Source organism: Saccostrea echinata, unplaced genomic scaffold (assembly GCF_033153115.1).
Source record: "Saccostrea echinata isolate AGI-Se365-2 ecotype Australia unplaced genomic scaffold, CSIRO_AGI_Sech_v1 ptg000009l, whole genome shotgun sequence".
Classification (NCBI taxonomy): Eukaryota; Metazoa; Mollusca; class Bivalvia; order Ostreida; family Ostreidae; genus Saccostrea; species Saccostrea echinata.
Window position 1 is genome coordinate 21,506,202 of NW_026889758.1, and position 16,273 is coordinate 21,522,474.

At 33.9% G+C, this 16,273-nt stretch overlaps 2 protein-coding genes across 2 annotated transcripts; one reads left to right on the forward strand and one right to left on the reverse strand.

Annotated features, from left to right (window-relative positions):
- Positions 1–8: 8 nt before the first annotated feature.
- Positions 9–4,722, reverse strand: LOC133182529 (uncharacterized). The gene is made up of 3 exons (XM_061317375.1): positions 4,577–4,722; positions 406–565; positions 9–315 (listed from the first exon to the last, which is right to left on the reverse strand). The coding sequence occupies exons 1-3, from the start codon at positions 4,617–4,619 to the stop codon at positions 9–11; spliced, it is 510 nt and encodes a 169-aa protein (XP_061173359.1). The 5' UTR covers positions 4,620–4,722.
- On the forward strand, positions 4,594–14,400 carry LOC133182009 (cysteine-rich PDZ-binding protein-like). The gene is made up of 6 exons (XM_061316708.1): positions 4,594–4,723; positions 6,989–7,054; positions 7,396–7,450; positions 9,945–10,024; positions 10,938–10,955; positions 14,269–14,400. Exons 1-6 carry the CDS (start codon positions 4,708–4,710, stop codon positions 14,331–14,333), a joined length of 300 nt encoding a protein of 99 aa, XP_061172692.1. The 5' UTR covers positions 4,594–4,707; the 3' UTR covers positions 14,334–14,400.
- The last annotated feature ends 1,873 nt before the right edge of the window (positions 14,401–16,273 follow it).

Here is a 16,273-nt window from a genome sequence, read left to right on the forward strand (position 1 = left end):
AAACTCTATCACACTTTTTCAAACATGTCTGTGTCCTTGTTACGCCTACATTCTGACCATAAGGTTATTTGTCCATTCATAGCTATAAAAATTCCGTGTTTTGTCAAAGCTTGAAGTGTTCCCATGGCAAACCCCACATTGAAGTCGGCATCTGTTGACTTGAATGTTTCTGGTAAGAATGCTCCTGTCAACACGACGAATTTGTCTACTACTCGAGTGGACAGATATGCTGCTGTTTCTAACATTGTATCTGTACCATGGGTAACAAGAATTCTCTTCGAATGCGTCTCCAAACAGGCTATCGCCAGTTTCTCCCTGTAGAAGGAAATGTCCTGAATGATAAATGTATTATGCATCATAATTCTGAGTATAAATCATGATGGAAGACTATCAAAAATGAAATACCTATCTACATCTTCGATATCTTGGCTGTCCTTCTGGCAGATAGTTTTGATATCATAGCCGACGCCCACTCGGGCTCTAGGGAGGATTCGCCGGACAGCTGCCTCTGTTATCTCAAAAGCATATCCTAAATTGGTCTTTGGATAGTCTTTATCAATGGTTCCTACGTGTAAAAAAGTCACAATTTTGAAATGTAAATTACAATAAATTCTCTTAAATTGATTGCCTTAGAGTCTCTAAGAAATACTATTCGCAACGAAGTGCCAAATTAACATAAACTCAAGTTTTGACGATATCTTTGATAAAAAGTATTTACACTTGCTGTGTTGCTGTTTATAAATAATATAATGCTCGAAGCATACTGTATCACCAATTCTAACATCGACGCCAACACAGGTCCGTACATGTAGCAACGGTTTCAAAAGTGGGCGGGGGGGGGGGGGGGGGTTCACAAAAAAGTCTGACAAGCAAAAATAAATAAACAAGATGTGTTTGTAAAACACTGATGGCAACTTATAGCGAAGGTTAAACTTTCTCAAATGCAAATCAAATATGTTGGTACCCAAAGTAAGATCTTGTCTCGAAGAATATACCTGTGAAATATGAAAGCCCTATATCTAGCAGCAACCATTGAAAAGATATGGAAAAGGTTAAAGTTTTTCAAAAGTGAGTCAAACAAAAGGTCATGGTCAAATGGTCGAAATTAATGGTGCTCAAGGAAAGGCCTCCTCACAAGAAATACACATATGAAGTATGAAAGCCCTAGCGCCAATTGTTTAAAAGTTATGGACAAGGTTAAAGTTTTCCACAAGAACATCAAACTCCAAGGTCGAAGTCAAAAGGTCAAAGTTGTTGGTATTCAAAGTAAGGTCTTGTCACAAGGATTACATATGTGAAGCATGAAAGCCCTAGCACCAACTGTTCAAAAGTCATGGCCAAGGTTAAAGTTTTCCAAAAGAAGGTCAAACTCCAAGGTCAAAGGGTCAAAGTTGTTGGTATACAAAGGAAGGTCTTGTCACAAGGATTACATATGTGAAGTATGAAAGCCCTAGCACCATCTGTTCAAACGTTATGGACAAGGTTAAAGTTTTCCACAAGAACATCAAACTCCAAGGTCAAGATCAAAGTGGTCAAAGTTGTTGGTATACAAAGGAAGGTCTTGTCACAAGGATTACATATGTGAAGTATGAAAGCCCTAGCACCATCTGTTCAAAAGTCATGGCCAAGGTTAAAGTTTTCCAAAAGAAGGTCAAACTCCAAGGTCAAGGTCAAAGTTGTTGGTATACAAAGGAAGGTCTTGTCACAAGGATTACATACTTGTATGTGAAGTATGAAAGCCCTAGCAACAACTGTTCAAAAGTTATGGCCAAGGTTAAAGTTTTCCAAAAGAAGGTCAAACTCCAAGGTCAAGATCAAAGGGTCAAGGATATTGGTATACAAAGGAAGGTATTGTCACAAGGATTACATATGTGAAGTATGAAAGCCTTAGCACCAGCTGTTCAAAGGTTATGGCCAAGGTTAAAGTTTTCCAAAAGAAGGTCAAACTCCAAGGTCAAGATCAAAGGGTCAAAGTTGGTATACAAAGGAAGGTCTTGTCACAAGGATTACATATGTGAAGTATGAAAGCCCCAGCACCAATTGTTCAAAAGTTATGGCCAAGGTTAAAGTTTTCCAAAAGAAGGTCAAACTCCAAGGTCAAGGTCAAAGGGTCAAAGTTGTTGGTATACAAAGGAAGGCCTTGTCACAAGGATTACATATGTGAAGTATGAAAATCCTAGCACCATCTGTTCAAAAGTTATGGCCAAGGTTAATGTTGGGTAAAATTTTGCAAAACTGGGTCAAACTCCAAGGTCAAGGTCAAAAGGTCAAACATGATGGTACCAAAAGAAAGATCTTGTTACAAGGAATACGCTTGTGAAATATGAAAGTCATAGCTCCAACCAATCAAAAGTTATGGGCAAAGTTACGATTACGGGGGCATAAAAAAAAACAAACAAACAAAACAAGACAAGAAGACCAGAGACATAAATAACATATAATGTTACTTATGTCTCTGGGAAGACTATACTAAATAGTTTTAAATTTACCTCTTCTTAACGGTTTGAAATTCCTGAGTAAATCGTCTTTAGAAAAAGTTATGTGATTTTTTTCCAAAGAAACTTCCCAAATTTCTAGTAAAAACTATTTTCTATATATTCCAATAAGAAAACGTCAAAATAGTACCAAATCATATGTACACGTAGATCTACAACACGTTTACAGTATTATTGCATTGAAACTACGTTGGCAAACTTGATAAAAAAAATTACAGACAATATGCTGCAAATTCTAATGAATACATAATATGGTAAATTTTCAGGATAGTATTAAGTTTTTGGACAAGATTTTTATGCTATAAACCAGCGACAGTTATAACTTAATACTGAGTCCGAAATTAATGTTCTGTTTTTCTTTTGTAAAAATTATGCAAAGGCAAGGCATTCTCTAATGAATAAGCTACTGTTATTGAATAACCTGTACGTTATAGATGTACATTTGATGCTATGGGTGGATGTGTCCTTTACTCATGTACAAAATGCTAAACTTTTCAAGACCCCCCCCCCCCCCCCCAAAAAAAAAAAACTCAATTTTTTACAATGAAAATTTATATTTCGTATATTTTAATAAAGAATTTATTTTTATGGCCCCGTATTCGAAAATTCGGGGCATATAGTTTTTGCTCTGTCTGTCTGTTTGTCCACAAAATCTTTAACCATGGCCATAATTGTTGATTGATTGGAGCTGTGGCTTTCATATTTCACATTTCATTCATTGTGACTAGACCTTTCTTTGGGTACCAACATATTTGACCTCTTGACCTTCGAGTTTGACCCACTTTTGCAAAATTTTACCAATCATATGTTTTTAGTGGTTAGGGCTAGGGCTTTCACATTTCACATATGTATTCTTTGTGACAAGACCAACAATTTTCACCATATGAACTTGATCTTGGAGTTTGACCTACTATTGAAAAACTTAAACCTTGACCTTGGCCATAAGTTTTGAACAGTTGGTGCTAGGGGTTTCATATTTCACATGTGTATTTCTTGTGACAAAAACCTTACCTTGGGTACCAATAGTTTTGACCTTTTGTCCTTGATCTTGGAGTTTGACCAACTTTTGAAAAAACGTTCACCTTGGATATAACTTTTGAATGGTTGTTGCTGGGATTTTCATATTTCATATGGGTATTCCTTGTGATAAGACCTTCCCTTGTGTACCATTTATTTTGACTTTTGAGTTTGACCTACTTTAGAAAACTATAACCTTGGCTATAACTTTTGAATCGTTGGTGCTAGGACAAACATTTTTCACATGTGTATTCTTTGTGATAAGACCTTCTCTTGGGCTCCATTTATTTTTACCTTTGACCCTGACCTTGGAGGTTGACCTACTTTAATTAGAAAAACTTGGTCATAACATTTCAACAGGTCTTGTTAGGGCTTTCGTATTTCACAGGTGTATTTCTTGTGACAAGACCTTTCTTTTGTTACCAACATTTTTGATCTCTTGACATTGACTTGTAGTTTGACTTGCATTTGAGAAACTTTAGTCTTCGCCATGAGCTGTCATACGGAGGCATCAGTGTTTCACAAACACATCTTGTTTTTTTTTTTAATGCTACTTTGTATTTGTAGTAGACCATATATTTACATGTATTTATACAAATGCAATTTTTAAACTTTTTTTTTTACAAAAATGGGGTTTTCAAGTTTGTTTACGTCTTTTTCTTTGTCAAAAAAATAAAAAATGTCCGAGTCTTACATGTGGACACCTCCCCCCCCCCCCCCCCTTGAAAAAAATCCAGGATCCGCCCCACGGGATGCAATAATTTTGCGCCAGGACGTATAGATAACTGTGGTACCGGGAATGGGGCTGTCCGAAGAGAGACGGAGAAGACCCCCCTCCACATTTTTTTAAGGGGTGCAAAATCTAACAGAAATTCTTGACAAGCAAAACAAAAAAGGTGCATCGTTTTTCAGGGGGCGGTTTTGTTAGGGGGAGCATTGACTTACATTCACGTAAGCAATTAGATGGTGATATATAAGATAAAATGTCAAAAATGTCCAATATTATATGACAATGCAACTTTAATTTTTTTTCACAGGTTTATTACAGCATTTAATAAAATTACCTCCTGTCTGTACCAACAAAATACGTTCTTTTTGGTCACACATGTTCGAAGAAATTCCCGGAATATGCTAAATTTTCCTGTTCCGGTTTTCTATTTTACTTTCCTATTGGTCTTTTCCTGTTGTTTTGAAAATGGTTTGTGAAAAATGTAAGTTTGACGTTTATTTAAAATTTGTTAATTTACATGCTTTAATTTTACTTTGGTTGGAGTTTTATGGAAGTACACAATGTAAACGTCACATTCACCTGGTCGAGACCGTGTTTTCCAACTTGTAATCAATTCAAGTCAAATGGCAATCCATAGATTGCTTTTAAGTTTTATACACAGTGAATTCATACATTGGAGCACATCCCATTGTCTGATAAATATTTATTTTAAATATTTTTAAGTTCCTTTGCTGTGGAACTCACGTGAGACTTATGTGGGATTTATTCTCTCCGTGGGACTTGTTTTAGCATCAGCGGATTCTTTCCCTCTTAACTGTAGGGTTAATCTCAGTGAGATTCGCCGAAACTTAAAATTTTGGAAAGACTTCTCTTCCGAATCTCATACCAATGACACACAAAGTGACTCGGGAAATCTTGCCTGGACTTTGACGGCTTGTTTCGATCAATACGGGCTGAAATGAATTCCCTGCCTGGTTCAACTTTTCACTTTGGACATCCTTTTAACTCCCTATCACTATAAAACTTTTGTTTCTTACCTTTTAAAGGTTTATATCCAACCAAAATTAAGTTCTTGATATTTTCATACCACTGACATGTTCGTTTAAACCTCTGACACTGAAGAGTTCCAGCAATAGTCTGCTTCAAATACTTATCTACTATGATTTCCTATAGAAATGAACCATAGCAAAAAGTATTTGAAGCAGACGATTGCTGGATATTTTCTTTATTTATATCCTGTTTATACTGTAATATACACATATATATTTATATATGTTAATTTCTTAGTAAACTTGTTAAATTATCTATTTTATTTATGCTATTCAATTTATTTTTTCCCCTTTATTTATTAATTTATTTATAGTTATTCATTCATTCCTTTATTTGTTTTAGTTGCTTATTTTATAAGGCAGAGTATATTTTGCATTTAAATATGTTTCCTTCTGTGTTTCCTTTTTTAAATTAATAAAAGAAAATATAAAAGTAATACTAAAGTCCCTTTTTATTTGTCTTAATAGGGAAAAACAAAAATAAAACTAAGTAACAAGAAATATTTGGTAAAAATGGAGCTCCAAATGTGCCAACTTCGAAAATAAATAGCAAAACATCTTGACATAGAATCTCAAATCGCCACATCGATAGTTTAATGTTTGAACTTTTATTTCCATGTATTTTGGTGCATGCACTTTTCCACTAAAGGTAGGCATGGGGCATTTGAAAATTACCTGTGTTATCCTCTGAAATTGGAGGATTAAGCTATCCCACGATGCAAACTGCAAAGCGATTTTCCTTACATGGTAAAAAATTTGGCCACCATATTGAAATTAGCTATCCTCCAAAAAATGGAGGCTGCCCTGACCTGTTAAAAGGACTCCAGATTTACCGAAAAATATTAGAATAGTCATCATCATGATTGTGTTAAACACACTGACTTTTACACTGAACACAATAATTTGATGTGTAAATTTTAGGGATGGCAAATTGTAATCAGTCAGAACAATGGTAATCGGTTACAAAATCTGTAATCGGTTAGTTGGAAGAAATAAATATTTGTGTAAATTTTAACACAATTTCCAGAAAATTCGATTAAGAAAATACAAATAAAAGTATTTGAATCGTTTTTCTGAAATCTTCAAATTTTCACCTATCTATTTAAACTGATTAGGAGATAATTAAGCTTCTCCGGATTGACTTCGTAGGGGTAATTGGTCAGTTTTCAAGATGTTAATTGCTGTGTAAATACCTTGTCATTACCCAACCTGTCTTGTGTTTCTTTATTCGTTGATGATTTTAATTAAATGATCCTTGAATGATCCTTGAGCACTGTGTACTGATAATAATTTGTATCTTACCTCTTCTTTCCTTTGCAGTTAAATATCAAAGAGTACTGTGTACTGATAATAATTTGTATCTTACCTCTTCTTTCCTTTGCAGTTAAATATCAAAGACGCTTTATTTACAATGTTTGTTTAATATACCGGTATACTTTGAAAGTATATATTAAACAAACATTGTAAATAAAGCGATAGTTCAGACTTAGTTTTGATTATGGTGACAATTTAGAATGAACTTGCGTAACATCTTTTCTTGTTTGTTTTAAATGTATCTGATGCTTCAGGCATGTTTCACGGGTTTCTTAAATCTTTTTCCTATCAAAATTGAAATGAAATACATAAAGGTATCTTGCTCTTGTTGAAAATATTATATATAGTATATATATATACACTGTATATTGATATAATTACAGGTCAGAAGAAGCTGGGGAAAGTTATCACTCCTGATCCATGGAAATCAGGTGCCAGAAACACAACAGGTAATGTCCATCTGTGACCAATCAAAATTATACTAAACTACTGTTAGTACTGTACTCAAAATTCAATAAATATTGGTTTAATTCCAAAGTGCATGAACAACAAAACAGTACTTACTGTAATTCTATGCATGGTTATTGGGAGATCATAACTTAGTCTTTGTCATACTCTCAGTGGATGTGGACTAGATATAGAAAAAGTCAAAAGTACATGTTTAACATTGTGTTTAAAAGCTGATTTAAATCATAAATATTAGAGTTACAATCAATTAAAGTAATGCAAGACTTGATCATTTCATTCCTGTACAATGTAAATGCTTTATCTGTTCTTTTTCTAACTATAGAAAGTGGAGGTAGAGTGGTTAATGAAAACAAAGCCCTGACATCAAAGAAAAACAGGTAATGCCCTTTACTGAGTTCCATAATAGAACAGGAATTATCAGTATTTAATATTATATATATATATATATATATATATATATATATATATATATATATATATATATATATATATATATATGTATGTATGTAAGACTCCAAAATCCGATGGTCACGCCAAAGTCTGATGGTCAGCGCCAAACCCTGATGGTTTGATGTCGATACGGACGCCAAGGTACGATGGTCATGCCGAAGTATGATGGCTCGTTTCCTATGAGACGCACTGCGCTAATGTGCGATGGTCTGATACGCCAAAATCCAATGGTGAGGAGAAACAATCAACGTCTATGACGTCACAATAGTCCAACGTCAATCCCTGATGTCGTTGTCCTGCATTCCAAAGCCATCAATTCAGTATTCATCCTCTCACACAATTTTACTGATTTTGCTTATTGTTTGCACCCACCAGAGATATTAGGGTTAGTCCTTGCACACCACTCAACTGATCAGGGTTAGTCCTTGCACATTATTGAACTGATTATGGGATAGCTTCGCACCAACCCGAGAGATTTAGGGTAGGCATCACACACTATTCGACTGATCCACCCATATATAACTATATCTAGGTTATAGTACTTATACACTTTTCGACCGATTAGGATTAGTCTCGCACCTATCTGAGAGGTTAGGGTTAGTCTTTGCATATTATATTGGCATGGTGCGGCATTGCTATTTGGTGCAGTAGTACTATGACGACACAAACGTTTATTTTTTTTTGCACCATTGGACTTTGGCATGTTAAACCATCAGGATTTGGCGCAGACCATCGGACTTTGGCGTGACCATCAGACTTTGGAGTCCCATCGCACTTTGGAGTCTTACATATATATACATCAGGGATGGGGTCAATTACAAAGGAAAGTAATTAATTAAATTACAATTACTTGCCCAAAACCTTCAATTAAATTACCATTACCATTACAAGGATTTTGAAATGTAATTGATTAAATTACAATTACTTTGCAAATGTAATTAATTAAATTACAAATTACATTAAGAAAAAATTTATAAAAATAAACAATGATAAATAGTCATGCACATTCATTTATATTCATATAGATTCAATTACTATTTTTTACATTAAGTAAACATTAATAAATGTGTAGATGCATGTTAATAAAATTTTAAAATATTGTGTCCCCTAACCTACATCTATCAGGTTTAAAGATTTTTCTGCCACAATGAAGATATTTTACACTGGGGCATTTGTGACAGGAATAAATGAATACTGACTAATAGCAAATTTCAGGGCTTAATTGACCCTTTTTGGTACAGGGTCCTGTACCCTTCTAATTGTGTATTTTTAATCGAAAAAGTGGCAAAATTGGGAAATGTTGTTGACTTATATTTATTTGTTGATTAAAGAGTTAGATAGTGGACTTGTTCCCCATATACACATGATATATATCTTTAACAATGATCAAAATTTCAAAACATATTATTTCTATATATAAACAATATCAAAAAATTGAATTTGGTCATAAGTTGGGAATTGTTACCTGCCAGGATTTTGGGGAAAAAAGAGCCAATTTTCAACTGGGACACGGTCCTTTTACAGAACCTGGATGCTGTTTTCCATTAATTCATGTGTCCGTTTTTTAGCTTTCTGATATATTTATGCAAAACAATGGATGCGTTTTGCCTTGTTTCCTGCCTTTTTCATCATCCTAAGCTATACATCTCAAAATACTATAGTATTTGACATTATGTGTTAAACTACTGTCTTCCCACAAATTTTTATTAAAATAGAAAAAATGATGTTATAACACCAAATGATATATTTTAAAAAAGATTTGTGGGAAGACATAGTCAATGTATGTGTATAAAACTACCAATAGGTAAAGTCAAAATGTGTGTAAAATCTCCTCAGTATGTACATAACCCTAGGGCACTAATTAGCACCTGTTAATCACTTCTTACACAAGCTGTAGGTATGGCAAACAAAGGATTAGAAGCCATTGGACTAGATATTTTAAGTGTCAATTCATAAACAACATAATTGAAATTATTAATTTTATTTAATAATATATTTATAAACAAGGAGATAAATAATATTAAAAAGTTTTGAAGAAAATGCATTTTAAAGAGGAAACAGCTATTCACTAAATAAAGAAAATATATATATTTTTTTAATATATTATAGAACATTTTGTACTAAAAATCAGTTAACCTCTCTTGAATAAAGTGTTTGGGATTTGAAAAAAGGGGAGGGGGCTATTTCTCATTTATTTAACACCAGTGTAATTGAATGTAATTGAAAAGTAATTGTGAATTACATGCTTTTCTCAAAAGTAATTAATTAAATTACAATTACATGTAATTGAAAATTGGGCCAATTACACATTACTTTCAATTACATCCAAATTTGTAATTAATTACTGTCAATTACCATTACACATTACCATTACCCCATCCCTGATATACATACAATGTATATATTTTCATTGTTTAACAGGTTTACTCCATACCAGACATTTGCAAAATGCAGGATCTGTAAGTCATCTGTCCATCAAGCTGGATCACATTACTGCCAAGGCAAGTGTTAAATCATTTCAATGTGTAGATTGTTTTGTAGAAATTGAAAGTGTCCATTAAAGAGATGCCATGATGGAAAAACAGGAAAATTGACAAAAGTAGAATTTTTGAAAGACACATGCAAATTTTATTTAATTCTTGAAAGTATTAGGTTTCAGAAAATTACAGGTTTCAGAACTTAAAAAATCTACTTTTGTGGAGAAAAGTACAAGTAAAAATAATTTTAGTTTGCCACAACACGAAAATATTGCTTCACTTCTTCCTCTTTAAGGTACGCATGCGCAGAAAAGTTGAAGTTACCATGGTGTCAATTCCATAGATATAAATGTCAGATGACCTAGGATTTTGATATAATCTTCAAAAAAGATGATCAGAACTTATTCCTCACTTTTGATTGCTCCAATTCATTGTTGTTTACAAGTTTCATGCTAAAAATAAAAGACTTGACATTGACAATAACAACCAAAGATAGAACTTTTCTTTCTCCGGCACTTACATTTTGCAGTCTTTTTTTGCTTTTACCATGCAGATGAGTTATCATAACTTCGCCCTATTCATATTTTTCATAAATCTTTAGTTTTATGATACAATTATCTTAAAAGAAACACATAATATTGACTCACTATGTAACTTTAAATATTCTTAGACATGTTGAACCCATATGTGAACATGCATTAATTTGATCAAATATTATGCAATTATGGCTTTCATTTTTGGTCTATGTGTGTTCTTTTGTATACATCTCAATGTATATTGTGTGTTCTTTTGTAAGATACAAAGGTTGAATTTTGAACCTCAGTGTAGATGCACAGTGTAATTATCACCTCTGTTTTACAAATTGATCACAGATAAGTCTGCATGCATTGATAATGTGTAGAAAATATTGGTCAGTATCTGTTCATTTCTTTTGCAGGATGTGCTTACAAGAAAGGTATGTATTGTTTATCTTTACATAAACTTTCAAAAGGTAGAAGAATCTTATTATGCAAATTAATATTGCCAATTAAAACAAATTGGTTTTAAATAGTGTTAGAAGCAATTACTAGAAGTAGATTGTCAAGGACCATTTTACCAGACTCTGAAGGTTTCTATGTACATAATAACTTTTCTTTTCTTTAGACCTTATTTTAACCTGATTTTTAGCTATACTTTTCAAAGGCCAGAAGAGTTTATGCAATGTTAAGGTGTTCGTTGTCCACCTGTCTGTTTGTAAACATTTTTTCAAAAGTTATTCCTGCAGTTTTGGTTGATTTCAATAAAATTCAGTACACAATTAGCCTACTTTATTAAAAGTAAACTATTCTTTGCAATGTGCTTTTTAGCTCACCTGAGCTGAAAGCTTAAGTGAGCTTTTCTGATCACCCGTTGTCCGTCGTCTGTCCATCTGTCTGTCCATCTGTCCGTCCGTCTGTAAACTTTTCACATTTTCAACTTCTTCTCAAGAACCACTGGGCCAATTTTAACCAAACTTGGTACAAAGCAACCTTGGGTAAAGGGGAGTTTAAAATGAAGGGCCAAGTCCCCTTCAAAGGGGAGATAATCAAGAAAATACAAAAATTGGGTGGGGTTATTAAAAAATCTTCTTCTCAAGAACCACTGGGCCAGAAAAGCTGAAACTTATGTGGAAGCATCCTGGGCTAGTGTAGATTATAAATTATTCAAATCATGTCCCCCGGGGGTAGGGTGGGGCAACAATAGGGAATCCAAGTTTTACATTGAAATATGTAGTAAAATCTTTAAAAATCTCCTTCTCAAGAACCACTTGGCCAGAAAAGCTGAAACTTATGTTAAAGCATTCTGGGGTAGTATAGATTCTGAATTGTTCAAATCATGACCCCCGAGGTTAGGGTGGGGCCACAAAAGGGAATCCAAGTTTTACATTGAAATATATAGTAAAAATCTTTAAAAATCTCCTTCTCAAGAACCACTGGGCCAGAAAAGCTGAAACTTATGTGGAAGCATTCTTGGGTAGTGCAGATTCTAAATTGTTCAAATCATGACCCCGGGAGTAGGGCAGGGCCACAATAGGGAATCCAAGTTTTACATTGAAATATGTAGTAAAAATCTTTAAAAATCTTCTTCTCAAGAACCACTGGGCCAGAAAAGCTGAAACTTATGTGGAAGCATTCTGGGGTAGTATAGATTCTAAATTGTTCAAATCATGACCCCCGAGGTTAGGGTGGGGCCACAAAAGGGAATCCAAGTTTTACATTGAAATATATAGTAAAAATCTTTAAAAATCTCCTTCTCAAGAACCACTGGGCCAGAAAAGCTGAAACTTATGTGGAAGCATTCTTGGGTAGTGCAGATTCTAAATTGTTCAAATCATGACCCCAGGAGTAGGGCAGGGCCACAATAGGGAATCCAAGTTTTACATTGAAATATGTAGTAAAAATCTTTAAAAATCTTCTTCTCAAGAACCACTGGGCCAGAAAAGCTGAAACTTATGTGGAAGCATTCTGGGGTAGTATAGATTCTAAATTGTTCAAATCATGACCCCCGAGGTTAGGGTGGGGCCACAAAAGGGAATCCAAGTTTTACATTGAAATATATAGTAAAAATCTTTAAAAATCTCCTTCTCAAGAACCACTGGGCCAGAAAAGCTGAAACTTATGTGGAAGCATTCTTGGGTAGTGCAGATTCTAAATTGTTCAAATCATGACCCCGGGAGTAGGACGGGGCCACAATAGGGAATCCAAGTTTTACATTGAAATATGTAGTAAAAATCTTTAAAAATCTTCTTCTCAAGAACCACTGGGCCAGAAAAGCTGAAACTTATGTGGAAGCATTCTGGGGTAGTGTAGATTCTAAATTGTTTAAATCACGACCCCCGGGGTAGGGTGGGGCCACAAAAGGGAATCCAAGTTTTACATTGAAATATGTAGTAAAAATCTTTAAAAATCTTCTTCTCAAGAACCACTTGGCCAGAAAAGCTGTAACTTATGTGGAAGCATTCTTGGGTAATGCGGATTCTAAATTGTTCAAATCATGACCCCCGGGGTAGGGCGGGGCCACAATAAGTACTAGAAGGGGGGGGGGGGGGGAAATCAGGTGAAAAACAGCAAGGCAAAAGTTACTCAGGTGAGTGTTGTGGCCCATGGGCCTCTTGTTGTCATTAGCATTTTTAAATTTTATAAGTGCTATTGCCATGGTTACTTAAAATTACAAAATGCTACCCTGATGACAGTTCTTGCTTTGCTTTCAATTAACTCGGTACACAAGTTGACTAATCTAAGATACATAATTCTGTGCATCAGTTTTTAGCTCACCTCTATGAAGTCAAAATGATCTTGAGCTATATACCCAGGGTTGGCATTGGTGTCAGCGTTAATGGAGTCAGGAGCAAGTCCATTCCCAAATATCAATAACCCCTTCCTGGATTAAACTTGCATGGATGATGCATCTATGGATGCACTCTACCAGACAAGCTTTGGATGCTGGATCTGACCTATATTTTCTAATTGAGTGACCAGATTTAAGATTTTGGAACAAGTCCATTTCCAAGTAACTTTAAGCCATGCCTGGACCAAACTTGCATGGATAATACATCTAGGAATGCACACTGCCAGACTTGCTTCAGATGCTGTATTTAAATACATTTTCCAGATGAGAGACCAGGTAAAAGTTTTTGGAGCAGGATCATTCCCAAGTAACTATAAGTCCTATGGGGACAAAACTTGCATGCATGTTGCATCTAGGGATGCACACTACCAGACATGACTGATGTTGTATTTGACCTACATTTTCCAGATGCATACCTGATTTAAAGTTTTTGTAGGAGATACATTTCCAAATAACTATAAGCTCTAAGGGAACCAACTTGCATGAATGGATGCAAATTACCAAACATGCTTTGGATGCTCTGGATGTCCATATATGGATGCACATCTTTGAAAAAAAATATTTTAAAAACTTATTTTGAAAAAATAGCAGGGTCACACTTAATCGGATTCATTTGAAATCATGCCAAAGTTGTGTAGATTTTTTGGGGTGGGGGATGGGGGAGGGGGGGGTGGGGTGGAGGTTCAAATCCCAAGGATGTATTGATTCAATTCAAGTATGTTATGTCATGGCTAGGGTGGAGCCACACTCCTTTGAATGAAGTTGGAAAAGCCCATGAGCCTCTTGTTCTTCGTTCAGTTTGACATGACTTTCTACTCCTCAAAAAAGTTATATATTAATTGCTGAAATCTACATGTTCATACAGTAGAGATTCTGTGATTCCATTGTGATTGATATTTCAGGTATATGTGCCATGTGTGGGAAGAAGATAATAGAGACCAAGAACTACAGACAGACCTCAGTCTGAGAGAATAGAACAGTGTGAACAGTGTTGTGTCAAATCTTCAAATGAAGGACAGAGAAGTTTTAGAAATCTTAAACATAATGATATTGAACACAGTGATATTGTTGTGTTTATTTAAATTCATAATGATTTTAAAGATGGGGTATGTAATTGTGAGCTTTTTGTGAGTAAATATATATTTTAATTGTAATTCTTTTGATGAGAATTTCACCAATATTTAAAGTATCTAAATGCAGTGGTTATAGCTGCAGGATCTTTTAGGTTTTGACAAAGACATACATTTGTACCATATGGTTTAAGGGACACCTCTTACATGATATACTTTCAAAAGAGTGGTGGATTCCGATTTAAAATTGTTCACAGTTGAACTGTTTATGGTACATTAAACAACTATGTGTATATAGAAAGAAACTTATCTATTCAATTAAATTTTTTAAACTTGTTTGTAATAAAGAATTTAAACATAATGTTTTGTTTTGTCTTGTCATCAGTCTTTTTACACAGTGGGTTACTATATTCATCAGCAAACCATTTCATTAGAATTTTGCATAATTTTTCCCCCCAAATGATAAGTTCAAATGATACCTTATTGTACAAAAAAAAAAAAACAAAAACAAAAAACAAGACCATAAACAAGGAGTGAGCTATGTACAGGAATATCTTTGTCATCAAGGAGATTGAAATTGGTTTCTGTCATGAATTAAAAACCTATGCTATTTTTAATTTTTACATATACATACATGTATATTGTATACTTGTATGTTTTGTTTAATCGCTTAATGTAAAGAAATTCAGTATTAACAAATGCTAAATCAACATCCAAAAATGATTCAATTATTTCAATTTGTTTGTATTGAATGAAATATCCATATTTTTGTTGAATTTGGAAAATACATATAAAAGGAATGAAAAGACTGTCATTCTTGGCTTTGGAAAGTTTATGTGCAATCGTCAAGCAACATCTAGCAGTATTGTATCATGATGCCCAAAGGGTATGATCATCAACTTGCTCAACCACGTGCTTTAAAGTTTTCAATTAGAAATAGAGCGTAAAAGTTTTTTTGTTTTGCACAAATTTTGATCAATTTAAATTTTTGTAAGGTATGATTTTAGTAGCCATCCAAATTATACTGTATTGTACTGGGTTTTGGTCAGTTTACAAAAAAGCACAAACTTCCTTGGAAGTCTAATAAATTCTCAATCTGATTAAAATCAGATCTTTGTTACACTCCGAAGTTCTGATAGTCGCTTTGTACAGCGACTATCAGAATTTCGGAGCATAACAAAGATCTGATTTTAATCAGATTGAATAAATTCTAGAAGTCTAATTTGGGTACAGCTAGTAAATTTATTCCTTATAACTTAGGTAGCTATTAAATCTATTCCTTATAAATTAATTTAATATCATTAAGTGTAAAAAGAAAAAAGTCTTTTCTTCAAAAATGCCTTCAAATTGTACAAATTTAAAATGTATTATTATTGACATAAGTCAAACAGCGGCAACAAAGGTTACAGATGTAAATGAATTTTTCTATCAAACCAAATAACATGTTACAAGAATAATTTAAAAATTATTAAATCATGATTGGAAATTTACTATTATGCAATTCACACATACCCTTCTCTTCTTAAAGCCCAAAATTCAGCCCCCCCCCCCCCCATGCAAAATGGCATTTAGAAGTTAAGTTTTTTTTTCTTTTAAATTTGCATATTTTGATGTGTGTTAGAAAAATAGAGGTTTGAGTCCTGGTATCCCCACAAAGTTAAAAGATACCAGGGATTTAATTAAAAGCAAAAGATTAATTCTATATTTTTTCCAAGTTAGAACAAATTTTAAAAAAATGAGATTGAACTTAAACTCTCTTTTTTTTTCTATATTGTACCCCCCCCCCCCAAAAAAAAAACAACAAAAAACAAAACAAAATTATACGAATGAGTTAACG

What these genes read in the sequence shown, in the direction of transcription:
- LOC133182529 (XM_061317375.1), bottom strand. Translation starts at nt 4,619, where the DNA reads ATGTGTGACCAAAAAGAACGTATTTTGTTGGTACAGACAGGAG. An exon ending in TTTGTTGGTACAGACAGGAG is followed by an intron (nt 566 to 4,576) that starts GTAATTTTATTA and finishes TTTTACACGTAG; the next exon opens with GAACCATTGATAAAGACTAT. An exon ending in GATATCGAAGATGTAGATAG is followed by an intron (nt 316 to 405) that starts GTATTTCATTTT and finishes TTCCTTCTACAG; the next exon opens with GGAGAAACTGGCGATAGCCT.
- LOC133182009 (XM_061316708.1), top strand. An exon ending in AGGTGCCAGAAACACAACAG is followed by an intron (nt 7,055 to 7,395) that starts GTAATGTCCATC and finishes TTCTAACTATAG; the next exon opens with AAAGTGGAGGTAGAGTGGTT. An exon ending in CTGACATCAAAGAAAAACAG is followed by an intron (nt 7,451 to 9,944) that starts GTAATGCCCTTT and finishes ATTGTTTAACAG; the next exon opens with GTTTACTCCATACCAGACAT.